Source organism: Cololabis saira, chromosome 24, assembly GCF_033807715.1.
Source record: "Cololabis saira isolate AMF1-May2022 chromosome 24, fColSai1.1, whole genome shotgun sequence".
Classification (NCBI taxonomy): domain Eukaryota; kingdom Metazoa; phylum Chordata; class Actinopteri; order Beloniformes; family Belonidae; genus Cololabis; species Cololabis saira.
In genome coordinates this window covers 7,881,861-7,909,198 of record NC_084610.1, presented here as the reverse complement: position 1 = coordinate 7,909,198, position 27,338 = coordinate 7,881,861, and the positions used below count along the sequence as shown (strand labels likewise).

Here is a 27,338-nt window from a genome sequence, read left to right as displayed (position 1 = left end):
TAATGTTCATTCTGTCTTCTTGGAGATTGGCGTACAGTTTAATTTTTTTATTTGCTTACATTTTAGTCTTGGGTTTTTCATCAGTTGTCAAAGGTTCACAAAAGTTAGTTTTGAAATTAATAAAAGAGTGGTTAATTGAAAAAGGGAAATTATGCTGATGAAAATTGATTTGTGAAAAAAAAAAAAAAGAAAAATCACCAGACTAACATGTTAAGAGGTGTGCTTGAAGTTTTGTCCTTGTAATTTAGTTAAAGCTCAGCTGATGACCTCACATTCAGCACTGGTAGGTAACACAGTTGAACTTTTCCATGTTTGCCATCCATCTTATACAGTTGCACTCAAAGGAGGGCAGACGCTTGTTTTTTATTTTATTAACATATACGCATGTTTGAGCACATGGATTCCAGCAGTATCTACCAGGATCTTTTGTGGGAGCAACTGGTTCATTAGTTAACTTATTTAAATTGCACACACACACATGCATACATACATACACACACATAGCCAAACAGATATATACACACACACATATAGCCATACACATTGGCTTGTTCACCTGCATGCTTGCTCTGTAGTTTTTGGGGTTAGTTAGTCGTGGTAGCTTACGGTAGCTCAGACTGTGATTACCGTAGATCTCGAGATTTGGGTCGATTGCTGCTCGTGTTTTGGTTGGCTCCGTGTCGGTTTCGTGTTTCATTTGTGGTTTTTGTTGCAGATTTCCAGTGCCCCCCCCCCCAAAAAAACGGGTTGTATGTGTATATATATGTATGTGTATGCATATGTATGCGTATATATATTAAATATAGTAACAATGCACATATATGCCTTAGGTTTTTAACAGCATGGTATTAACCATTAATATGTGTGCAGACAAGGTGAAAAAAAAAAGTTTTTTAAATTGCTTCAGGATCCATTTGAAGGTTTAATTGTTTGTAAGTTTGTTTGTTTTATTGAAGACACAGCACAACCAGTGAGAAGTTTAGAAGCCTCACACTCCAACTAGATAGTGAGTAATGAACCAGTTAGTCCTGGACTGTGTTGCGCTAGTTACTAAAAATAGTAACTAGTTACCGTTACTAGTTACTTCTTTAAAAAGTAACTCAGTTACTTAGACCAAAAACTAATGAGTTACTATGAAAAGTAACTTTTTAGTTACTTAAAAAAAACATTATTTTAAATGCTCCCATTAATGCCCCTCTAGCCTTCATTTCAGCAGGTACTGTATGGAGAATAATACAAACTGTTGATCAACCTGACGGTTTCAATTCATTTGCATTCACATCACTGAAATCTAAGCATTATGGTCTGTACAAACAAATCTGACACAAACACAAAGCTATTTTTAAATGGCAATTTATTTAAGTCAGCCACAAACTGAACAAACGCGGGAACATCATAGCCTAATAAAAGCCTTTTTTTCTTTCTAAATTTCCTCTGAAATAAATAACACAAAACTGTTAACAAGCTGAATACAGGCTGTTATTCAGAATAAAAGTGCGAATGTCAATGTCAATCTGCACGCTCCTTTTCTTTCTCTGCCTTATTGTCAGCCAACGTTGAAAACTAAACATACTCCATGTAACAAACTTAGAAATGTCTTATCAGCTTTGTTGTGTTGAAATTCTTTTGTAACATTCCTACTCGGGGTATTTCCTTTGCACATATTTTGCAAACTTCAAATTAGTTGTCCTATTCGACCTTGTAAAACTCCCGTACCGGCGAGGCCGGTCAGGCCCCTTCAGGACACAGTCTGAGGTGTGGGAACGCACGCCTGGGCGGCGGGTTGTTGTTGTAAACCTCATCGGATCGGCCTGATTATTTAGAAAACTCCGATCAAAACCGATAGGGGCAGTATCGGCCGATACCGATCGGTTGCCGATCGATCGGTGCATCTCTAATTGTTGGGTGGAGTTCAGGTGTGGATGGGATTGGAGCTGTGTGCAGTGAATGAGCCTCAGTGGTCCGTCCCCGTGACGATAGCTGTACAAACCCTTGAGCTGAAATACCTGCTTGAAATGGTGAAGCACGCAGCGGAGATCACGTCTTCGTCTGCTTCAGCCTCCTCCGCCACCCCGTCCTCTGCAGCGCGTCCTGAGGATGGGGCCCCCACTTCCTCTCCAGATGTTGGAACCCTCCAGCTCTCTGTGGCGATTGCTAAACAACAATTTCCAATAAAGACATATGAACATACTGTTGATGATGTAGAGCTGTGGATGTTTCAGCATCATCTGGTGAGTGTGCTGAATGGTGTATTGAAGTTCTGTCTCGGCCTCCACCCGTCTAACTGCCCCTTCATATTCCCAGCCGGTGTGTCTTTTTTCCTTGAATACTGTTTGTTCTTCGGGGGAATAGTGTGTACTAGTTTAAGCCCTAAATAGTTGACTTTCTTTAGCTGACAGTTCCCAGGAAGGATTTAGCGGTTTCATAGTTTGATCATCAGTCATCACATTATTGGGGGAACTGGGAGTACAGTGCATCCGGAAAGTATTCACAGCGCTTCACTTTTTCCACATTTTGCTAAGTTACAGCCTTATTCTTAATTTGATTAAATTAATTTTTTTCCTCAAAATTCTACACACAACACCCCATTATGACAATGTGAAAAAAGTTTTTTTTTAAGATTTTTGCAAATGTATTAAAAATAAAAAACAAAGAAATCTTATGTACATAGGTATTCACAGCCTTTGCTCAATACTTTGTTGATGCACCTTTGGCAGCAATTACAGCCTCAAATCTTTTTGAATATAACGCCACAAGCTTGGCACACCCATCTTCGGGCAGTTTTGTCCATTCCTCTTTGCAGCTCTCAAGCTCCATCAGGTTGGATGGGAAGCGTCGGTGCACAGACATTTTCAGATCTGAGATGTTCAACCGGTTCAAGTCTGGGCTCTGGCTGAACTCAAGGACGTTCACAGATTGTCCTAAAGCCACTGCTTTGAAATCTTGGCTGTGCTTCGGGTCGTTTTCCTGCTGAAAGATGAACCGTCGCCCCAGTCTGAGGTCAAGAGTGCTCTGGAGCAGGTTTTCATGGACCCCGCGTGTTAGTCCCTTCACCACCTGATCCAACTGTGATTTCATTTGTCCAGGAAACATGTGGCTGAATTTAAAATCAGAAAATTTAAAATCAGAACATGTTCTGCTGCTGTAGAGGGAGCTGATCCTGTCAGAGCCTCGCTTCAGTAAAATCACAGGTTTCATGGTTTCTTGTTGAGTAAACCTTGTGGAAACGGCAGCAGATCTTCAGGGCCAGAACCTCAGCGGCCCGCGTGCTCATCAGCTGGCAGGCAGCATGCAGCGTCCCTGCAGCACACACACACACACACACACACACACACACACACACACACACACACACACACACACACACACACACACACACACACACACACACACACACACACACACACACACACACACACACACGGGTCACGGGTGTGTACACGTGCACACACGGCATGGGTTACAGGTGTGCAAATTCTCACAGGTTACAGATGTGCACACACACACACACACACACACACACACACACACACACACACACACACACACACACACACACACAGGTTAAAGGTCCTGGATATAAACAATTGAAACGATGCAGCACACAAGTATGAAAACCCTGTAGTAGAGATAAGTGGAGTAGTATCTACATACTGAAATAATGTGCAAAAAGAGTGCACACACAGCAAAATAAAAGAAAAAGGCATCACATTATCCGGATGGTTACCTGTCAGTCATCACAAATATAGCTATAAAGCTATAAACAGTTTGCAAACCTTGACTTTTTTCCCCAAATGTAGTTGATTTTATGTTTACAAGCCTGTAAAAATACATATTTTGTAGAAATCAGAAACCTGCACCTAAAAAGGTATAACGTTTTTTAATCCAGAACCGTTTGATGCATTCGTCTCAAGAAATCCAGCATTTAAAACTGTACCTAAACGCAACTTTCCAAATGATGGCATATTTGAAAATGGAATTAAAATTAAAAGTATTTAAGCATGACTAACACACTAAATGGTGTGTCACTCGAGCTGGTTTGGTAACGTTAGGCTTTATTTGTGTTGATTTATTGTACAGTTTTAGTATTAAAATGATGAGTGTTTTTTTTCCAAGTTTCTACGACCCAACGTGAATGCAATTATTAACAGTGATTAGCCGTAGCGCTGTGTTTGTGTCTGCCATGTGGTTCGGGGCGCCTGTTATGCTTTCCTGCGTACACCGTGTGTGCGGGGTCTCCACTGAGATCCGTAATTTTTTTATTTAATTAAGTGCATTTAATCTTCCTGGGGTCCATGAAGATTAAAAGTACATTCATATAAAAGTAAATTTACATATATACGTCATATAATACTTAAATATATGAATGGGTGTATGCGTATGTATGGGTATATATATGTGTGTGTGTGTGTGTGTGATTATGCGTGTAAGTATATATATATATATATATATATATATATATATATATATATATATATATATATATATATATATATATATATATATATATATGTATATACATACTGTAGTGTAGATATAGAGCAGATGCAGTTAATAGAGACAGTATAGTGCAAATAAGTATATTTATATAAATATTTATATGGGCATGTGTGTACAAATATATAGAAATATTCAACTATGTGTGTGAGTATAATTACAGTATATAATAATAATAATAATAATAATAATAATAATAATAATAATAATAATAATAATAATAATAATAATAGTAGTAATAATAATAATAATAATAATAATAATAATAATAATACTGTTATTTAGCAGTGTGAGTACAGTGTGTGAGTATTTATAAATGCGGGTTAAATGATTAGTGAATGGGGGTAGGATTAAACTCACTTCTTCCTACTCCTTTTTTGCACATGTGAATTAAGATAAAGTGCTAAAGGATGACATTCTTTGTTTTGTTGTTTTGTTTTCTTAAACTTCTATTGAAGTGTTGTTTTTTACATGTACAAAAATAAATCAAATCAAATCAAATCAATCCAGACAAGATCACAATGCATTTGGTCAACAATAGTCAACAGTACAGTATGTCTATGGAACGACTCCTGACTCCGCCCTCGCTCAGCCCTGTCCGGCGCGCCGCGGTGTAGTAAAGGAGCTTTCCCCCCGGACGTCCCATCAGCCAATCAGCGTGGTCGCTGCTACGAGCAGGGCCAGACGGGCAGTATGGCGGAGCGCAGCGCTGCGTGCGAGGCGGAGCGGCTGGAACAACAGCTACAGGGGCTGCTGGGCCGCTGCAGCGAGGGCACACTCCCAGCACACGATGACACTTTCTGCCGGGACTTCTGCCAGGTGAGTGGGGCGTTTGGGTAGGTGTTGAGAGGACGGCAGGTTCCCCTCCCCCAGAACTAGCCCCGCTAGCACCGGGACGCTGAAGGCTGATTTATGGTTCCGCGTTACACCGACGCAGAGGCTACGGCGTATGGGACGCCGTAGCCTCTGTGTCGATTTAACGCAGAACCATAAATCAGGCTTCAAGAGGCGTAGTTCCTCCACAAAGTGCTCCAGCGGACATAACATCTATTAAACCAGGTGTCTGTTCACAAAACCACCAATACTGATGGTATTCACATATTCTCCCCGGGGACTGGATCATAATTGAGTGTTTGTGCTGCTTGTTGCAGCTCTCATGGCTCAGATTTACCTTTTAAGTTTTGTGTTTACCAAACAAACTGTGGGCCGGGTTTAGCCGGACCTGCTCATCCACTCATTATCTACTCATTACTGCAGTTAAACATCTTTAACCGGCCTGGATTATTAACCACACTCGCTTTAGTCGATTTAATACATTTGTTACATTTTTTACTCACTATTTTACGAAATTCTTGACATTCACATTAGACTTTGTACAGGAAAAGAGACGTGTTGACACCACTCTCCCACAGAACTGACGTTACTTAACCCTAATTAGTGTGGTTATTAACGGTTATTAACGGTTTTTAACCGTCAAGACGTCCTGTCATCGTTTAAATCTTCAAATTACTGAATTAAAACGTACATAACGGCTGAAGATGCACAAAATATTCAACATTTAAACTGATAACTGGCACTAAACTGCTTACTGATACTGATACCTATACTTTCATATACAATAAACAACTTATTTTACAATAAACCCCGGCTTAACACTCCTTAAATTTGAGCACGTTGTTGTAATAGAAAAATAAACACAAAATGGCTAAAGCCACTTGTAATCCAAACTTTGTTCAGGCAAAGAGATGTGTTGACATCTCATTCCCTGGCCCAGAACTGGTCACCACATTATTTGAATAATATTAATGTAGTTAAGAATATGTTTATGCTGACAAGTTACTTAACCCGGATTAGTGCAGTTATTAAGGTTTAACAGTCGTGGCAGAAGATGTCCTGTCATCGTTGGTGATCCGTTTTAAATTACTGCACCAAACAAACACAATGACTGAAGAGCAAAGATGCACAAAATATTAAATATTTAAACTGATAAATGGCAATAAACTGCTTACTGATACCTCTTATAAGTATATATATATATATTATTTGATAATGATCTTTATATATTTACAGTAAAATTCTGATTTACTAACAGTCCTAGCAATTGAACCACAATACTTTCATATACAATAAACAACTTATTTTACAATAAACACTGACTTAACACTCCTTAAATTTGAGCACGTTGCTGTAATAGAAAAATAAACACAAAATGGCTAAAGCCACTTGTAATCCAAACTTTGTACAGGCAAAGAGATGTGTTGACATCTCACTCCCTGGCCCAGAACTGGTCACCACCTTATTTGAATAATTGTAATGTAGCTAAGAATATGTTTATGCTGACAAGTTACTTAACCCGGATTAGTGCAGTTATTAAGGTTTAACAGTCTTGGCAGAATACTTCCTGTCATCGTTGTTGGTGATCCGTTTCAAATTACTGCACAAAACAAACACAATGACTGAAGAGCAAAGACGCACAAAATATTAAATATTTAAACTGATAAATGGCAAACTGTTTACGGATACCTTTTATAAGTTTATATATTTTTATATTTAATAATGATCTTTATATATTTACAGTAAAATTCAGATTCAGTAACAGTTTTAGCTTTTGAACCACAATATTTTCATATACAATAAACAACTTATTTTACAATAAACACTGACTCCTTAAATTTGAGCATGTTGCTTTAATAGAAAATAAACACAAAATGGCTAAAGCCACTTGTAATCCAAACATTTTATACATGAATTCAGTTAATCAAATCTCCCAATATGACAAATCACACAATCCAAACAAACTTTATATCCCTCATTAAAAGGTTTTAACTGAATTATGACTGTTATATGTGCAAATAACTACATTTATATTCAGGAAGTTTATGACATAAGTGACATGCATCGAATTTAGGGCTTCAAGATAAGATAGGCAATTGTGTAGTTTAAGTACAATATTATTGCAGATGTATAATAAATGCGTTGCCATTTGTTAATGAAAAAGATTAGCACATATTTACCAAAAAGGGTTTAACAGAATTATCAGTTAGCGTTATACAACCAGCCATGTTCTGTCCTCATCTCTGAATCCTTTTTTGAAAGTCTTAAAAAATTGACTTTGGTCATCATATATACTGTTTGTGAAATTTGATCAATAAAAATCATTGGTAGTACTAGTGACTATCTTAATAGTGAGAATATTGGCTTTTTCCACGTGTAAGATATGAAGATAATGCCAGGTATTGGAACTAAGTGGTTGTTGTAAAACAAGGCTTCTGTTTGTTGGAGAATAAAGACTGGGCTGCAGACGGTGTAGAGACCTGAACCATGTGACCGCCAGCACCAACACCTTTCCCATTTACATCACCCTAACCGCTCCTGAGGTCACGCTGTTCTGGTGTGACCTGGAGGCGTTATCCAGTGGTACCACGTAACATTAAGCGCTTTGGGGCTGTAGGAGTACAGCTGGAAAGCGCTATATAAGTGTAAGCCATTTACCATTTACATGACGGCCCGTGTCTGTCTGGTCGGCCTCGCTGACTTATCAACATCAGAATAGCTGGATGATGCAGGAGATGGAGCGGGTGGTGGATCCATGTTAAGCTGGGCATACACTGTGCAATATTTTAAATCGTTTGATTCAGCCCCATCTCAAACTGCACGACTAGATCGCTCAGTTCAAAAGTTCACAGTCCACGATTTATGTTCTCACACTGTACGACCCGATGCTCTGATGCTCCGTCTGCTCAGACTATACGATCATAATCCTCACATCGGACTTCTGTGTACTGGAACTGCAACGTCAAAAAGAAGTGGAAGAAGAGGAACCCCGAAGTGGGAGACACCGAAGATGCTCAGCAAAAACAAACGCGCTTCCGCAATTTGTGCCATTCTGTGTGGCGATAAATGAAAAAAGATTAGACAACGTCGTGATTGGACAAGGAATTGGCTGGGCAGACGTGGAAAATGCAGTCTTTTTTTCTGCTATTAAAACATGATTTGTAATGTGAATTTGCAACACTTTAAACTACAAATAACAGTTTTTGACGTGACATCAGAGATTGCGCATGCTCTCTGTGAAAGGATGAGCCAATCGGGTCGTAGCTGCTTCAACTGTGCGATTCCTTCACGAAGAGCGACCAGGATTTCAAACACGTTTGATTTTCTTGCGAGCACACGATTTGTGATCGGGAGCTCGTCGTGACTCTCTCGTCGTTACCCCACGTATACTGCACGAGGCACGACCAACGGTTGGGTCGAAATCCGGCCCGATCCAAAAAACAGTCGCACGACTGGAAAATCAGCTCAAAACGAGCCGACAATCGCAGTGTCTGCCCGGCTTAACGGGATTTGAATAGCAACTTCCTAGATCGTGTTGCACAAATATGAATAGCAGTTTCCTTCTCCCATTCTGCTGTTGTGTTCATTGAATGCAAAAAACTTTTTTCCTGAAGTTCTTCAGTTAGTTAATTATCCAAGTTTTGTGTCTTGCAAAGTCAGATTCATCAGATAATTTTAGTTGCCAGTTGGAGATTACGGTTCTGTAATATGCTGGTTTATGACAGCCACGGCTCTGGGGACAAGGAGCTTGCGGACATCCTTGTCTTGTCATCAACAAACCCCACCCACGACCCGCCACCAAGTTAGTTTTGTTTACATTAGACCTCACCCACAATTAAGTGCAAGGCGAGGAGGGCCAGCTCGACACGGCAACGTGTCAGTCAATGTAAGAAGAACAGGCAACACGCTAGATTTGCGTGTTACTGTGTATTCACTAATGTAAAAGGGCTAATGATAGATAAAACTTCATTGCAACTTGGGATGCTTGTCCCTTAGCCACCCACAGCCATTCATCAATATATACAAAATAATTCTGCTTCAACTCTTTTCTGGACTATTCTTTAAGTTTGTATTCAACATAATACTATCTCAATTAAATGTATGGAAATTAATGTATATATAACACAAAAAAGTGATTATTATTTTGGCAGGTAAAACAATGCCTGGCCGGTGGATTTATTGCAGCCCATTTGGCTAGTGAGTAAAGTGAATTTGGGACCCTTAATGCCAGCCGAACCACGATGTGCACCAAACAAGTGAACAAAGACTCATTGGAAAGTGGAACTCTGTTCACTTTCAAATGGACCAAACCAGGTGTCCAATCAGATTTGTACATTTCCCACACAAGCTATGTTGTGTTTTCTAATCCGTCCAATGTTGAATAGTCAGTGGCAACACCAAACAAACAAAGGGCTGTCAATCAGCAATTCAAATTAAACATATTCATTCTTGATTAGTCTGAAGGTTTGACAGGAGTCGGACAGGATGGATGCATTAATGATAAAGTGGTCAGTTGTGTCAAATGCCAGATCTGAGTTATTGGCGTTTCCTGATGCGTTTTGGTTAAAAGCCAAATCAGACAATGTAAATGCTGGTTTTGGTTGTACAACTAAATCGTAATGTCAATAGATGGTCATGAAAAGGCTATTGTCAGATATTACTTTAAGCTTATTGAGAGAAGAAGTGGCTGGCAGGGGATTTCTGCTCTCAACTGGCATAAACCAGAACAGAGGAAGGGGTGAAAATAGATGACATTTAAAAAAAAAAAACTGGCGTAGTAAGGTTTGATTCTGTGTGAAAGTAAGTGTAGATTTAATTTAAAGCATTTTATGTTGAGGCCTGTGATCAACACTAGAGCAGGCGTCTTCAAGTCCAGTCCGCTGTCCTGCATGTTGTAGATGTTTTCCTGCTTTAACACCCCGATACGAATGACTGTCTTAATTAAACTTGTTCAGACCTCAATGACGAGTTGATGGACCACCAATTAGAATCAGGCATGTTGAAGCAGAGAAACATCTCAAACATGCAGGACAGTTGACCTCAAGGACCGAGTTGAAGACCCTTGCTCTAGCCGGGTTTAGTGTTTACTGAATATCACTGCTGATATCCTGGATTTAAACCACCAGGGGGCGACATAAGTCTAGTTTTCAGTTTTTCTTCAAATGTTTACAAATTTTCCCAGGGGAATTCAAAAAGTAATTGCGGTGTGAGGCACCATTTGGTAACACTTTGGCTGGAGAAGGAGCTTCAAGTCAATTTAATACTACTGTTAAGGATTGCATATCTCACGGTTTGGATCATATCACTTTTTTTGAGTGATGGATGCATGAAGTTTTAATTAAAAAAAGGGAAGCAAATATTATTTAGCTTTCTGTTATGCATTTATGAATGAAAACAATTATGGCAAGGAACAACATTCATGTAAATAAATACAACTTGAGGTTCCCCTTGCACTTCCCTAGCCGGAAGGGAAAAATAAATATTCGGCAGTGCTGACCTGCTGCAGATCAGAGTGATCCATGCGGGCCACATTAATTCAGACAAGCCCAACTGTAGAAAATGCTGCAGAGCTAAAACACTAAATGGGATCAGTCACTGCCCGTGTGTGTTTTTTTGTTTTAATTTTATTTCTTTTTTTGTTCTGGATTTTGGCATTTGACTTGATTGTGGGGATGAAGTTAATTGCTGTGAGGGTAACTACTAATCTAGCAGCTTGTTTTGTCATGGTCTAATATGATCAAATATAGCAAATAAGTATTTTCAGTATTGAGCAATCTGTGGAGTCGCCAGTACACTTAAAATTACAGTCACAACTTGCTTTCCTCAGATTAACCATGTTCCTGACTCAAACTCTATATTGACCTTGTGATTTTTGTCCCTGACTCATCTTTGTTTTCCATCTCTGTGCAGTTGGTGGAGGAGCACGCCTCTCGTTGGCAGATGCCGCTGCCCCAGCTCAGGATCCTTGAGACGGCTCTGCACTATTTTGCTCGAGCCTCGACCTTCTTTGCATCCAACTGTGATCAAGTGCAGCACGCAATCAGTAGCCTGGCTTTGTAAGTACGCAGACCTTGCTTCAGGTTTTGCAGAGCTCATTAACTAGTTTACGAGCCAGCGCTTATACTGCTGAAAGCTAACATCCATCAGTTATGAGAACTTTGTCCTGAGGAGCAGCGTTGGATTATGTTGAATTACCCAAGGAGTTGACATCACACAGCTGGCCTTGGGGAAAAAGAGGCTTTGATGCAACACCCACAGAAAAACAACAATAAAGACTGATATACAGCACATTCAGTTTTGAAATGTGTGCAGAAAGAAAAATCCCTCTTATTTTTAGACGGTGGAGAAACTATATTAACTTTTTTCACATTTGTCTTTCTGTTGGTGTTGTTTTTTTTTTAAAGTAAGTGAAATGTGCTAATGTTTGATGGCTTTTTAAAGGATATTTATGATCCAGGAAAAACATCCCTACGCCCTCCACTTTTCTTGTCATCTCTTCTCATTTCGTTCCCTTTCACAGTTTACTGCACCCACTGTTACTTTCTTTAGTGGCACTCAAAATAACAGTTTGTGTACAACAATATTTTAAAATAGCTCATTTTTCTTTGATGCTTTATTCTTGTCAAAGGAGTCTTTTTGAGCTGCTGCTGTTCTTTGACCAGAAGGACTTCGATCAGGAGCCACTGAAACATTTCACTGCTACATTCCAGGTGAGAGCGATGAGTGGGTGTCTGCAGAAGGATTTATAAGAAGCACAAATGTGTTACAGCTGTTTTCTCTTATTTCTACACTGTCACTTCACAATTTTAGTGTAAAAATTCCATGTTGAGTGCTTCTAATCTTTCACTACGTAGTGAATGTGTTTCCTTTGTACATCACATGTTCATTGCACATGCTAGAATCACACTTGTCCGGGGAACAGGGGGCGTTCACCTCATTAAGGCTGAATTATGGTTCTGCGTTAAACCTACGCCGTAGGGTAAACGGCTACGCAGGAGTCTCTCCGTAGCCTGACCTGCACCTCCCAAAAAATGTAACTACGCGTCGAGGCGATGCAAACCCAACGCAGACCGAGAGGGCTGTGATTGGTCTGCTTGGTAGCAACGCGTTTCCGGTTCCGGTTCGTGAAGCAGTCGTGAACTTTCAGCGCTCTTTTCTTCGTGTGTGTGTGTGTGTGTGTGTGTTTTTTTTTTTTGGGGTTGTTTTGTTTTTTTGCACAATAGTTGTCCTTATCTTTTTGATTCACTGTGACCGGAAAAGCCGGAAGCTAAACAAAGTATCAACTAGCGCTCTGGGGGGGGTTTTGCACCGTGGCGAAATGGAGTGACGGAGAAGTCCGAAGGGTTCACGACGTCGTCACGGCAACGACGTATGCGCTGCGTTGGTTTAACGCAGAACCATAATTCAGGCTTTACACTGGTACGACAATGACGTGCATATGTGTTGTGGGAAAGGTGTTTGTGTAAACGTACCTCACTAGCTCCTTAACATACTTGACAGTTGTAGTCCATCATCCAGTTCCCTAGCGACTTGTCTAGTCCTCAACGTTCAACACCAATTCCTCCAATGTATGTACAATTTCCACACCGGAAGTTAAACTACACTAATAGGACGTTTGATGATGAAAAAATGGAGCAGTGTTTTCAGTTACGTGATTAAAAACTGAGCCGTGAGGATGAAAACACAAAACCTAGTTACACTTGGCCCAGACAAGAAGCAGGAAAATAATTGTCCTACTCTGAAAAGACCAGACGTCTCCTGAGGACATCCTACCTCACAGGCTGTTACAACATCCACCCTGCACATATTACAGTCATCATTGATCCGTTCTATGTCGCATAAAGATGAGCTCATTTGTATTTTTTCCTTCTATTGGTAAATGTACATAAGGTTGGCATAGTGCAGTACAGTTTTTATAACCACCAAAGGAGCAGACAGGTAGAACTACAACTGATGAAAGAGGAAAAATTGATGTGGGGGGGCCAGGAAGAAGCTCAGTTATCTGGGGGGGTTAAGAGTTGAGGTTAGGGCTGGGGATCGATTCAAATGTCAAGAATCGATTCGATTCCGATTCTTAAGATTCAGAATCGATGATCAAGATTTGATTCGATTCCAATATCGATTTGGGTTAGTGTTATTAAATAACTGTTTTTTGAGCTGTTGCATGAATTATATGACTGTAGTTATCCAAAATATTACTACTAGTATTATATTGAGATTAAACAGCAAGTATTGCAGCTAATGATGCTGTTAGGACCAATCAGCTCCCAGAATGCTGATAGAACTGCTTTCAGAAACATGTGGGTCAGAATTACCAATTTTCATTTTTGAGAATTTGGTTTTTAGCATTTTTTACAAATGTAACCCCAAGACAGTATATAAAGTAATGAAATATAGACAATTTATGCAATTATAACTTAACACTTTAATGTTTTCATACCTTTAAACATATTTAAAGGCAAAAACATGGCACCAGTTATTCTCGTGTCCAATAAAACATTCCTTTTTTGGGGATAAACAAAAAAATAACCAAAAGTTGTAATGTAATGAGAAAAAAAAACCATAAATAAATAAAAGAAAATTAATTTTTTTTAAAAAAAAATCGATCTTTAGACATATGAATCGATTTTTAGGAATTTATATGAGATTCGATTTGGAATTGGGAAATCGATTTTTTTCAACACAGGCCTAGTTGAGGCGCTGCTCCTCCACATGGAGAGGAGCCAGGGCTGGTTTGGAGGCCTCCTGGATTCCTCCCTGACCTCTGATAAGCGGAGGAAACTGGATGGGACTACGTGGATGTGTGAGAGGTTCTGTGTATGTTAGAGCTTTTAAGTAGTGAGGATGAAAATGTTGTGCATTTGAAATGAAAACGCATCACTGTGGACCCGGACTATATCCACTGAACAGTGCACTATTCAGTGGTGAGCAGATGAATAAGACTGGGAGTGGTTTGAGGATAAATCATTGAGATATTTGAAGAATTGATGATCTAATTCAGAGCGTTGCTCTTATCTGTGTGTTGTTTCAGGAATGTCATCTGGTCCTATCGAAGTATCAGAATGTTCACATGCTTCAGGTGGAGCGTTTGGTGCACGGCGGCGGGCCCTGGGCCAGCCCAACCTTACAGGCAGTCCTCAGCGAGTCCTGCTTACCTCACACTGAAGGTCAGATGTGGTCAATCTGTACAAATATGACAGAACTGCAAATATAAAAATGTCATTGTTGAATATCTTCTCCTCCAGAGCCTATTATGTTGTTCTTGAGTCGTTGTTAAAGTACAAAGAAATACTAAACCCTGGTTGTCTCTGTGTCCCGACCGTCCTTCAGTGGAGGGATACATCAGCTCTGAGCTGCCGGTGTTCTTCGAGCTTCGGGTGCGCTATCTTTTATCCTGTGACCGTGCCAGAGAAGCCATGGCCCTGGCTAAATGTTGCACTCAGCACCCCACGACAGGACTGCACCTGTTCTTCCTCCAGGTCTACCTCACATGGCTTCACAAAACGTCACAGTTTGACCACCTACGTAAAGAGGTGGGTGGTCTAACCCGGTGCAGCATCTGTCAGGTGCTCATTCATTACTGCTCCAGTCTGTTTCTGTGTCCTATGCTGTCACTCAAACTCCATTCACTGTTTCAGGTGGCTGACATTAATGGTAAAGATGCCGTACAAATCATCTGTAGCTTGGAGTGTGAAGAGAAGGATGACTTGTTATTAGCCCTCAGCACAGCCTTCCTATCTCAGCAGCTCCGCAGGGGAGATATGTACCATTTGTGGTAAGTAAAGAAGTTGATGCTAGTGATGCACCGAAATGAAAATTTGTGGCCGAAACCGAAAATAATAATAAACACTTGGCCCAATACCGAACATGGTTCTTTGCAGTTTTTCATTTATTTTGACAATTTTTTCACCATTGCATAAATCAAATAAATTTGATTTAGGCATATTTTATATACCAGTATTTTTTATTATTATTATTAATGTATATACCAGTACTGTTTATAGTGTGTCATACTCGGATATTATTATTGTATTTTTATTATTTCTATTGATGCCTCTTGTCTTGCACTATCCCCTTTGCTGCTGTACGGGCAAATTTCCCCGCTGTGGGACTAATAAAGGAATATCTTATCTTATCTTTATCTTTTCAAAGAAAAACATATTTTACAAAATTACAAGGTAGAAAATATTTATTGAACATAAAAAACTGAACATTTTTTAATTTCCCAGCATTATGTTGTTTTGGTTCCACCTCCTGGTGAATGTTAGGTAAACTTCTTATGTGGTTACGATTTATGTTTGTGGTGCGCAGCTTTTACAGGAGCGGCCAGTCTATTTCCTTATATTACAACGCCGTTATTAATCGTTCGTTTTTTTTCCCCACTTATTCCACCGAACACCAAAAGTGTTTTTTTGCCATTTTCGGCCGAACAATTTCGGTTACCGAACAATCGGTGCGTCACTAGTTGATGCTCATTTACTGAGGAATTTATACATGAATTTTAAAATAAAGGGTATTTTAACTGGCTATAATTTATTTTTTTCTTCCTCCTCTTAGCGATCTTGTCTCTGTGTGGGCCAATCTCCATCATCGGCTGAATACATCCAAGCAGGCTCTATTAAAGGAGTGTCAGCAGCTGATGTCGTCCGCCACAAATATCAAATCAATCTTCCCGTTTATAAGAGCCATACTACAAGAAGTGAGACAGAAATTTGTACTGTTAACTTTCGATTTTTTGACTCGACATGTGAAGGTGTTGACTGTTTTGCTTGTGTCTGTAGGCGGGTGAAGAAGGAATCCAGTTCTGTATTGAGGTCTGTGCTGATGCTCTGCAGTCTCGTCTTCCCTGTGATGTCATGACAAAGACCTTCATCTATAAAACTATCGCGGGCCTGCTGCCCGGGGATCTGGAGGTCTGCCGCGCGTGCGCACTTCTCATCTTCTTCCTGGAGCGGACTGTTGAATCCTACAAGATGGTGTACCTTCTTTACGTGCACCCTGATCAGGACTACCATGTGGACGACAGCCCCCTCCCAAATCACGTTCGCTTTGAAACCCTGCAGGTAGGACAACCATTTGTGTACATTTATACAGGCGCTGTACTTTTCTTCTTTCTTTTTTTTCCCCCCCAACCTTTGCATCATTTTCTGTTTTTGACCTGATGCTATGAAAACATTTGTCTGCTATACTACAGTCTAAACGAGCATTTGTCAAAGATAACTTGAGTCAATCGAGATGTAAAGCGTTTCGTATTGGGAATTTGGTCAATAATTTTTGTTTTTTGTCATTTTAACAGAAATCTACACTTAGTTGATTAAAAATTGCCACATGGAGCATGCCTCAGCAATCTGGGCCTGTAGTAACATCTCTAGGGGGATTCCTCTGGATCAAGGCTTTTCAATTCCGGTCCTCTGGGCCCTCGTCCTGCATGTTTTAAATGTTGCCTTGTATCAACACGCCCTTCTAATTAATGGTCCTCATTAGCTTTTCAACAAGGTCTGGACATCTCTGTTGATGACAGAGCTCCTTGTATCACAGTGTGCTGAAAGCAGGGTGGCATCTAAAACATGAAAATCAGCATTGAAAACCTGCTCTGGCTCTGGATCATGCTGGCCTGCGCTAAATGACAGTTTTATTCCCAGTCAAAGATATGTTTAACTGTGAAGTATGGTAGCGGTAGAATCATGCTCTAGGTGAGTTTTGCTACCGGTGAAACTGGTATTATCGCACAAAGTTTGGATGAATAGGCACCAGAATTCAACAGTATCATATCAGACATTGGTTACAAATGTCTGTTCTTGCGAGACGGTGAGCCCCATACACATCAGGATTCACAGAGGAACCCTGCTTGTAGAGTGCTGTACTCGCTGAAAAATGTTTGGATCATTTTTACCTTTGTTTGCTTCAGAAAACCCAAAATAAATAGAAACTTTAAAGAGCGGAACGGTTCCCAGCTATTTCAGTGGTTAGACTGCAAGACTAGACCCACCTGTACAACATGCACAGCAATTTCAGATGCAATGATTTGTGATATTAATTGCATTATTATTTGCTTTTCTCTTCTCAGATATTAAAGAAGGATCTACATTTTGATCCCGAGTTTTGGAACCTCATCGCTCTGCGGACCAACTGTCTGAGTCTGATGAGTGGGAAGGTGGTTAGCGCGGCTCTTTTAGAAATCATGGAGGACAAATGGCTCTCCAAGTACTGTGCAAAAGACCCCGCTCTCCGATCAAGTGCATCAGCGTGTCACGGAGGAGAACTCACTCAAGCAAAGAAGCGTCATCATAAAGAAGACAAACATTTTATAGAAGTTACTGACGATACGTCCAAAAGACTGAAGTTAGGCGCAGGGAAAACGCGCTTAAACGACCACACTGTGAGAAGGAAAGGCAACCAAAGGTCACAGCCTTTGAAAGAATCTTCCTCTGGACCTTTGAGACGCTCATTTTGGCAGCTAGACAGAATACACGGCAATGTATCCTTAAGGTATGAAGAACATAAGCGCACGACAAGGCATTCGGAGAAGAACCCACCAAAACGAAAGATCAGACAACCCAAGTGGCTTCTGGAAGACTCAGGAACTCTTGAAGAAAACGTTCCCATGAGAATCAAAAAGAACTCGTTCAAAAAGCGAAAGCGCCTTAAATCGTGCGTCATGAAGAGATCTGAAAGGGGTCAGATGAAGAACAATGCCAAACTCAAACCTCTAGTGAGCTGTCACCTGAAGGCCCGAGAGAACAAGTACCAGAATGGGTTTTCATTGGACATCACCAAACCAGCCAGCCCTCCACAAGTGATCCTGGAGCTTTCTCTACCAGACAATGAACTTATCGCTTCGTTTAGCGACGATTCTTGCACCAGACCCAAAGGGTTGCCTCAAGTTCTTCTGTACAAGCCCACTGTGAAACCTCCTGCCTCGCCACAGCCGGCCAAGACTGTCCATCGCAAAGAGGTGGTTCTCCGAGCGCGCGATCTAACCATGTTCATACAGCAGCTGCACTGTTACGTTCGGCGACAAAAAGGCAAAGGCACCAGGACAAATGTTCACGGCTCCGTCTCAACAATCACACGCTCCTCGGTGCAGGGGAGCCCTCCTAAAGATTCACCGAAAGGCCTCTGTGGAAAGACCTCCGCTCATATGAAACGATGGAATGCCTCTCAGACAGCAAAGGATGTGGGATCTCAAGTTTCTGAAAAAGTCCTTCAAGCTCAAAATACAAAAGTGCTCCCAAGAAAAACATCGACTGCAGAGCTCACTGAAAAGTCTGCCGTTGAGACGGGAGCGGAACACGTGACGGAGTCCCCCCATTCAGACTGGCTCTCCAAAAAGATCTCACAAAGCATTACTTGTTTAAGAGATCTGCCTGAAAGCTCCGCTGAGGTGGAAGTTGTTACAACTCCGCCGACTTCAGAAGCTGCTGAAGGGACCAAAGTCTCAGATTTACGTGACGTCCCCGAAGCTCACAGGGCCGCGGCAGCAGAGCCCAGAGAGGAGCCGGCTGTTGAGATGAAGGTCACCATCGCCTCACAGTCCTCCGTGTTGGACAAAGTGTCCAAGCCTCCGAGTGGAGAAGATGTTTCACAAACCTCAGCAACAGCAGTCAAAACCAAGATGGAACCTTTTAATGAAAACCATTCACACTCGGTTAACGCCAACGTTTCAAACTGTGGAGCTGCAGATCACATTTCTTCACACGGTCAAGATTTTGACGTGAGCGGCGGGGAACAACACACACGGTCATCTCAAGGCGAAAGTGGCAAAGATTTCTCAACGCACACCACAGAGATTTCACATGTGCAGAGAAAGAGCAACCTTGAAAGAAACCCCACTTTACAGGAGCAGTTTGAACCAGAGGCTTACGAGAACCCTACTGCTTTGACCTTGGTAACGGAGATGGTCACTGAAATCTCACCCAAACAGCTTGCTCAAGATCAGGAGACGGACAAATGGCCAACTCCGGACATTAAAGACTCCACAGAGTCAAGAGGAGGAAGTTTATCTCAAAGTCCTAGCAAAGGTCCTACCGACGCAAGCGCTGTACCAGAACAGGAGCCCTCTCTAGCGCATAAAATAAAAGAGGAAGACCTCAGCCAGGATACTTATTCAGACACATCTGAAAATGGTGAGCCCACAGGACCAGAAACGGAGGAGTCCCGGTTGGAGTATTATTGTACCTTCTGCACCAAGGACTTCAAGGGGAGTCGCGTTGTATCACATGCCATGTTTCATTACCGCAAGGATGAGTGCATGTTCTGTCGAGTGATGTTCAAAGATGATCTGTTGGCCATGATTCACCTGTCTGATCACATAGAGAAGCTAAAGAGGAGCAAAGAGGATCCAGCTGGCAGAACCCCCCAAGAAAACGGGGGTTTGGACACCAAAGATACTCCTGCCAAAGCAAACACCATGTCTTCTCCTTGCCGCAAACGGGGGAGGCGGAGGAAGTCTGCAGTCTGCCCTAAAACTGAAAGCTCACACGGTTTGGCGTCACCTGAATCCAGGACAGATCTAAGATCTAATGACAAACAAAAGAGTGGGACATCTTCACATAAAAATCAGAATGCATCAAAGCACCTTAATGCTAAAGCTGCCGTTCACAGGGTAAATGGACATTTTGGGAAAAAGGAATTCACCAGGTTAAAGAAGGATGTGGATGTAAAGCAGGAACATGTGCAACAAAAGATCCACCTAGGAGGAAGCGATGCAGCTGGGAGGTTGAGTTTGCAGGAAAACCAAGATGTTGACGTGGATTCTTCTGCATCATCACATCAGGCAGAGAAAGAAGTAACTTATTCTGTAGAAAAGAAAAATACAGAATCTCACCAGGTCCCTAATAAGGCATCAAAACAAATTGGAAGAGTAGTTGAGGAGAAAAATGTCCCTCAAAAGAAAATTTCCTGTCCTGTGGATGGATGTTCTTGGTTGTCAAAGAACCAAGTTGCTGTCCTGTGCCACGCACTCGAAAGTCACGGTGGGGAGATCAAACCTTTAGAGCTGGCCTTCCGGGTTGGAAATGGCCAATGCAGTATCTGCAAGCGGGTTTTACGGAGCTTCGAACACTTCCAGCACCACGTTGAAAGACACAGAGACGCCCCCCGGCATCCCTGTCTTCATCAGGGCTGCACAGCCAGGTTCAAATCAGGGATGGAGATGAGCCGGCACGCCAGGAAACACAGTCCGCTCCAGGCCATGTGCTGCCTACCGGGTTGCTCCCAGCTGTTTATTTGTCTTTGGGCGCTGAACCTTCATGAAAGAGAACATTATGCTTCCAAGTCTCATAAAAATGAGAAGAACACAAGTGACAAAGTTGGTAAAACAACAGTCCAGAAGAAATGTCCAAATTCAGAAGATACTACTGCCTCCACTTCTGGAAATAGGACTGAGGGTGTGAAGGCTGCTCACAAGTTAAAAGATCTGGCATCACACGACTCGCCGTCGAGGAAAAAAGGTAACAGTCATCCTTTTTCTGGGAGCAAAGCATCAGAGATGAAGGAGCCAAAAGAGAGAGACGAGCACAACGATTCAGATGCGTTGAAGAGTCTGTCCACGTCGTCTGCACAGCCTACGGTTCCCGGTCTTTGGTTAAGGCAAACATTAAGGAAAGCCACAATTGCAAATCTGACGGCTAAAACTCAGCAAAGCACCTCATCGTTGTCGTTAAAACAGAGAAAGAAAGTGGGGTGCATGTTGAAGAAAAACCACGTAAAAGGGAGCGTGCAAGGTTTTAAAAGAAGAGGCCGGCCCCCAAAGTTGAACAAAGTGGTCCACGATGAAAACACTTCTGCTGGTCCGAAGCGTTTCCCTGCAGAAACGCAGACGATTTCAACCGTGAGCACCAAGTCGAAAGTAGAAAAAGAAAAGTGCACGAAGGTCGTCAAAGGGAGCGTGCAAGGTTTTAAAAGAAGAGGCCGGCCCCCGAAGTTGAACAAAGCGGTCCACGATGAAAACAATTCTGCTGGTCCGAAGCGTTTCCCTGCAGAAACGCCGAGGATTTCAACCGTGAGCGCCACCAAGTCGAAAGTAGAAAAAGAAAAGAGCACAAAGGTCGCCAAAGGGAGCGTGCAAGGTTTTAAAAGAAAAGGCCGGCCCCCGAAGTTGAACAAAGCGGTCCACGATGAAAACACTTCTGCTGGTCCGAAGCGTTTCCCTGCAGAAACGCAGAGGATTTCAACCGTGAGCGCCAAGTTGAAAGTAGAAAAAGAAAAGAGCACGAAGGTCCAGAACGAAGCTAAAACAGAGAAGGCAACTGACAATTCAGACTCCAAGCTGGCAGAGGAGAGGCAGGGGGCACGGGGTCGTGCTCATAATAAATCTCCATCTAACAGTTTAAATCAGACCATCTCCGCAGAATCCAAAACACAAAAGTCATCTGCTGTGAAAATAAAGAAACTGCCCAAGATTAAAAGTCATCACACGCCTTCAAATGCCAGCAAGTTAAAGAAACTTAAGAGTGCAACAAGGCATGTAAACAAAAGTTTTAAAAAGAAAGAAGTCCCGACAGCTTCAAAAAAGGTTGAAAAGTCCAAATCTGCTGTCCCACAAGTTAAAGCTAAAGCGGGTCCAGGAAAAAGTTCTGCTGACGCCGAGGGAAACGCAAAGGTGGAAAATTCAACACAAATTGACTCCAGTAGTTCCGTGCCCTCGATCCCAGCTGAAGGCTCAAACGTACCGCGAACCGCCGAGGACGTGCAGAAGGGGAAACGAGGGCGAAAGCCGACGAAATCGCTGCACGCAAAAGATGGAAATAAAAAAGCTTCATCTTCAGGCCCGAGCAAGACAAAGAAGATCAGGCTGATGACGGAGGCGGACAAGAAGTCTGTGAAGGAGAAATGTCTGTCCAAAAAACAGAGCAAGGCCTCTGCCTTGAAAAAAGATGCAAAGTCAAAGAGGGAGGTCCAACAACAGGGTACCAGCAAACTAGAGCTGGTGTTACCAAAAAGCACTCCTGATGAGGAGAAGAAGGAAAAAGAGCCTTCAGACGCAGTACTTGACAGCTCTTGTCCATCCAGGCCCGCGGAAATCTTGAGTGAGACTGGTTTGTCCAACAAAGACGACCAGCAGAAAGTGATCAAAAAGGAAAAATCGAAGAAATCAGATGGTACAAAAAAGTCTGAGGTCAGCAAAGCAAGTGCAAAGCGGAAGAACATTAATAAAGACGACACCAATAAGAGTGTCAAGAAAAAATCCAAAGATCACGGGCATCACTCGTCTCTTAACGCAGGAACAACTCTAGCAGGAACAACTCTAGCAGGAACAACTCTAGCAGGAACGTCACTGTGTGGCTCTTTGGAAAACGTGAACGGACAAGTGTCAACGGAAGACGTGAAGTTTACGTTGTGCAAGGAGACTCTTGCCGAGTACGGCAAGAAGCCATACATGCGCCTGCCGCCGACGGCGTACCTGGATGAGAAGTACATCACCATGCCAAAGCGGAGGAAGGAGATGTCGTTCTTCCAGCTGCCTCCGGAGGGCGCTCCCCTGGAGCAGGCCAGCGTGGCTGCAGCCCTGCAGCGGCAGCGATGCGGCAACTGTTTCGCTACTTTCAGCAACACCGAGGAGCTGCAGGGTCACCAGCAGCGGCAGAGCTGCTCCAAACTGTTTGGATTTGACTCCGATGATGAGGGTGAGTGTTCAGTCTTCATCTCTGATGTTGTTTTTCCTGAGAAGTTGACCAAATTCCTCCCTCGTTTCAGTTTGTACGATTTATTATTGCATTTCTAAGGTACAGCAGATGCAGCTTGTTATGTTTGGAAGGGAAAAATATTCCTGTTTTTTTTATGATGCCCTCTAAATTTTGGATGACCTCAGAGTTACAAGATTACAGTTTTTATTTGTTTTTTTTGGCACTCAAATTATATGCTTTTCCCCATGATGTCTGTTTTTTAAGTGCCAGTTTAGCTCTTCAGTGCATCTGAGAACCTCTTAGGCAGAGATGAACTTCCTTGCTCCGTTCTTCAGGGGTTTGAGTAAACTTTGGGCTGGGTATCGTTAAAACATTTTCAATAACAAGAAAACTTTCACCTTATCTTTGATACTGATTCGATACCAAATTAATAAAATCCATTTACAGGAAGTCTGAGGGTAGAAAACTTTTACATTTGTTTTTGAAACGGTGTCAGAAGGCACGTTGCAGAATGTGGTTCGAGCCAGGCGTTCTGAAAAGTCGTAGGAGGAGATACAGTTATGCCCATACAAAGAAAAACAATTGAAAGGTGTAATTTCAGAGTTTCACTGTTGTTTTCAGCCAAAGTGTAATGGAAATCCACCTATTGTCAAAGGCTGAAAAGATTAACTTTTTCCAGCTTCCAAGGGAGCAACGTTTCATCCCAAAGTAATGAATACACACTTCAGTTTGGCAAGGCTTGATACCACCCTGTTGTAAGTCAAAATTCAGCAACGTTGTTGACGGTTCCGACACGCGTGTGTGAGGCGGCGGCTTTAACGTGCACTCATATTAGTGTTTCCAGGCGTATGGATTAAACTTGATTTGTCAGGATTGGATGGTTGGAGCAGCATAGATAGCTGCAGAGCAATGGTACCAAATGATGGAGAACTGTTTCATGCTTGATCAAAGCAATTGAATCAATACCAGAAAGGCATCAACTTTTGATACCCAGCCCAAAGTAAAACCAGCCAATCAACAAGTTTCTGCACATATAACTGCTTTAAATTTGACCTATAATGACAAGGTGCAATCCAAGCGCAACCCATTGTTTTGTTTTCTGTTGCAGGTAACAGTTGAACATATCTGATAAAGGGAAAGGAGATTTTTGGATACTTGACAGACCCGTGGACCCGCATGGAGCCCGAGGACGGGCCGTCCTTCACCAGATCCGTCGTCTCCAGATTACTTGTCCATCGCTGGAGACGGAGACTTGTGCATCCACAAATGCATAACCAGAACTGTGAGGGTTTCTGGATTTTTGTTGCAGCACACGTTCGTCATGCAAGAGGAGTTCTGGGAGCACACGGGACATGCGTGACCTAATAGGAAATTCTGAGAAAAAGAAAACTACTGAACTGATCCCCAGTCAGACTGTTGGAGGGACAGCAAGTATCGAAGTGCCTGCATCGGAACCGCCGAGCTGCTTCACCTGATATGGCTGTTGGACATTGTGGCTTCCAGGCTGGCCCGCTGACCACCGAAAAAACAAACTGACAAGACCACAAGGATGCATATTTTCACGCCAGTAAGCCATACAGAGACATTTTGCTTTTTGCACTATTCCCATAAGATTTTGAGATAATTTGTACTCAAGTTGTGGGGATGTGGAATAAATGGAAGCATCGAAAAGTTCATACGGTTTTACCATCCAGAGGCTACAAACATAATTTAGACTGAGTCTAAAACCTAAAGTTGTAAGATTCTTGTATTAAAGTCTTCTTTAAGAAGTTTTTATATGTACAATTCTTGTTAAAATACTAATTGTATTTCTTATTAAAACAAAAGTCCCCCGCGGGTCTTGTTAGCTCTGCGCTGCTTGTCCTCACAGTGAGTCACCAGTAGGGGGCGGTGTGCACCCATACTTCCATTACAGCAATTTTGTTGACATGATGATTGCAATCATTCGAATATAGTTTGCTTTTTTTGTGCATCGCGTGTTTTTCAACATGCAACGCTGCTTCGCTTTACTTTTAACATTTTTGGGATTCAAATGCTATAATTTTCAGTTGCATCCAGCAGACTGCAGTTTATTTAGCTACTCCCAACCACAAAATGTGCCAGTGTCCCACTGATTTGTCACTGTATTCTGTTTTGTAATGTTCTAACATTCTGAACTAAGTTGTTTTATCACATGTAATTATTATATTTGCCATAGAAGCAGGTTGATTTCTTTAACGGGGTGAATGTTCTCTTTCAAGCAGAAATGGATGTGGCAGACCTGAGCTACCAGAGTTATAAGTGTTACCAGGAGGCTGCGCATGACTTTCATGCGCAGCAGCAGGTTCTATTTATTTTTTATTTTCTATCTTTTGTAAATATTTTAAGAGTTTCAATGACTTATTATATAAGGGGGATGCTGGAGCTGGGTTTATATTTTGTTTCATTGAAAATTAAATTCAAGACTTCAAATGGCAGCGATTGTTTGGCTTGCTCTTTCTGTTATGCGTTGCACCAGAGGAATGTGTAGTGGTGTCATCGGAAGAGAAAACGGTTTCGGTAGTAGGAAATAAAACCCTTTGTTGGCTGGAGACGGAAGCAAGATGTTTGGCAGCTGCTGGGAACCAAACGGGATTATTGCATTATTTCCTGAGTTGACCAGTCAGGATTAAGATAAGGCTTGACCTTCACCGACCTTCTTGCACGTGTCATTTTCCCAGTTGACATCCAACATGTGCAAATGCTTGTGCTGTTCTCCTTGGTTATATTTCTGTAAATGCTAACTTACGCTTAACTTACACTTAACACAGCAATGAAAGGTACTTTTGGACAAAATCTGGCTTTTTTTTAATGTATTAACCTTTTATAAGAAGAATAGAATAAGCTTTTATTGGCCAAGTATGAACATGCCTCACAGGGAATTTATCTTTGGTTGTTTCGCTCACTGAACCCAGATTTAAATAGCTGCAAACAGTAATAGACAACTGCCTATTAACATACAGGACTGTCTAAGAAAATTAGAATATTGTGATAAAGTTCTTTATTTTCTGTAATGCAATTTTAAAAAAAAAAAAAAAAAAAAAAAAATGTCCTCCATTCTGGATTCATTACAAATCAACTGAAATATTGCAAGCTTTTTATTATTTCAATATTGCTGATTATGGCTTACATTTTAAGATTAAGATTCCCAGAATATTCTAATTTTTTGAGATAGGATATTTGAGTTTTCTTAAGCTGTAAGCCATGATCAGCAATATTAAAATAATAAAAGGCTTGCAATATTTCAGTTGATTTGTAATGAATCCAGAATGTATGACATTTTTGTTTTTGTAATTGCATTACAGAAAATCACAATATTCAAATTTTCTGAGACAGTCCTGTATATACAATTGGGGAAAAAAAAAAAAAAAAGTGAAGGTGCAGCAGTATGAAGTAGACATGGTTATTAAAAGGTGCATTGATAACATTATAGATTGTGGTTTATGGTTTTGCTGTAGAAGTACTAACATACTATATTACAATTTCCAAAACGAATATTAACCCCACCACTGTGGTCAAGGGTGAAAGTATTAATTTCTTGCCACAATTAAACCCTTTAATAAAGTAGTGAGGTGGTTGGCTGGAGTCACGTGGTCTGCGCCAGTCACGTGACTGAACGCAGGTACATTCACATCAGTAAACGCGGTTATAGCTTTTATTTGGTGGTTGTCCCACAAGTAACTCTTATTACGACGAGCTGTGATAGAAATTCACAACATGGACAATTGAAAGGTAATTTTAAATTGTATAAATAAGCTTCCTAGTTTTTAAACAAGCCTGAGTCTACGATGCTAAGTAGTTAAACCTCCGACAAAACTAAAAATAAATGACGTTTTGCTTAAGTCAAAGCGTATATAGGAACCTTAAAGGTTAAAACTAAGTCATTTTAACTTTGAAAGTGTAGTGAAAGTATATAAAAAGGACTGTTTTATACAGGCATCTTTCCCGTTTCCAGCAGTTTGGTTTAAGTTAATGGACGTCAGCTTTTGTTTAATAACTTTTAAAAGACGCAAGAGGACAACTCGTGGTATTTTCAACAAAATGTGTTTTAAACAGCTCTCTCCCATTCCCAGCTGTTAAAACAACATGACTGATTCAAACACTTCTTTTTTGTGCGGCTCTAGCGGGCTTTTATTTTGAAAGTGCTGTACAGGAAGCGAGGATAGAGAGGGAAGAGGTCGGGGTTCGAACCCAGGACCTGCAGGAGTTCTGAGCTTCTGGCTGTGGCTCTACTCATGCACACAGTTAAAATTACTTTGGTTTCTCTGTCAGGACTTACTCTATACTATAAGTGGAATGATGATTTTAGCTTTGCGCCTTGTTAAAAGCTCAAAGTAAAAATGTTATTTATTTTGGCATCTG

The 27,338-nt window shown here is 41.4% G+C and overlaps 1 protein-coding gene across 1 annotated transcript; it reads left to right on the top strand.

Moving 5' to 3' along the window:
* The first annotated feature begins 5,181 nt into the window (after window positions 1-5,181).
* LOC133424818 (uncharacterized) lies at window positions 5,182-25,408 on the top strand. Its single transcript, XM_061715342.1, has 10 exons — window positions 5,182-5,316; window positions 11,242-11,387; window positions 11,960-12,041; window positions 14,363-14,498; window positions 14,662-14,864; window positions 14,970-15,106; window positions 15,889-16,030; window positions 16,113-16,394; window positions 17,399-22,958; window positions 24,067-25,408. The coding sequence occupies exons 1-10, from the start codon at window positions 5,191-5,193 to the stop codon at window positions 24,075-24,077; spliced, it is 6,825 nt and encodes a 2,274-aa protein (XP_061571326.1). The 5' UTR covers window positions 5,182-5,190; the 3' UTR covers window positions 24,078-25,408.
* The last annotated feature ends 1,930 nt before the right edge of the window (window positions 25,409-27,338 follow it).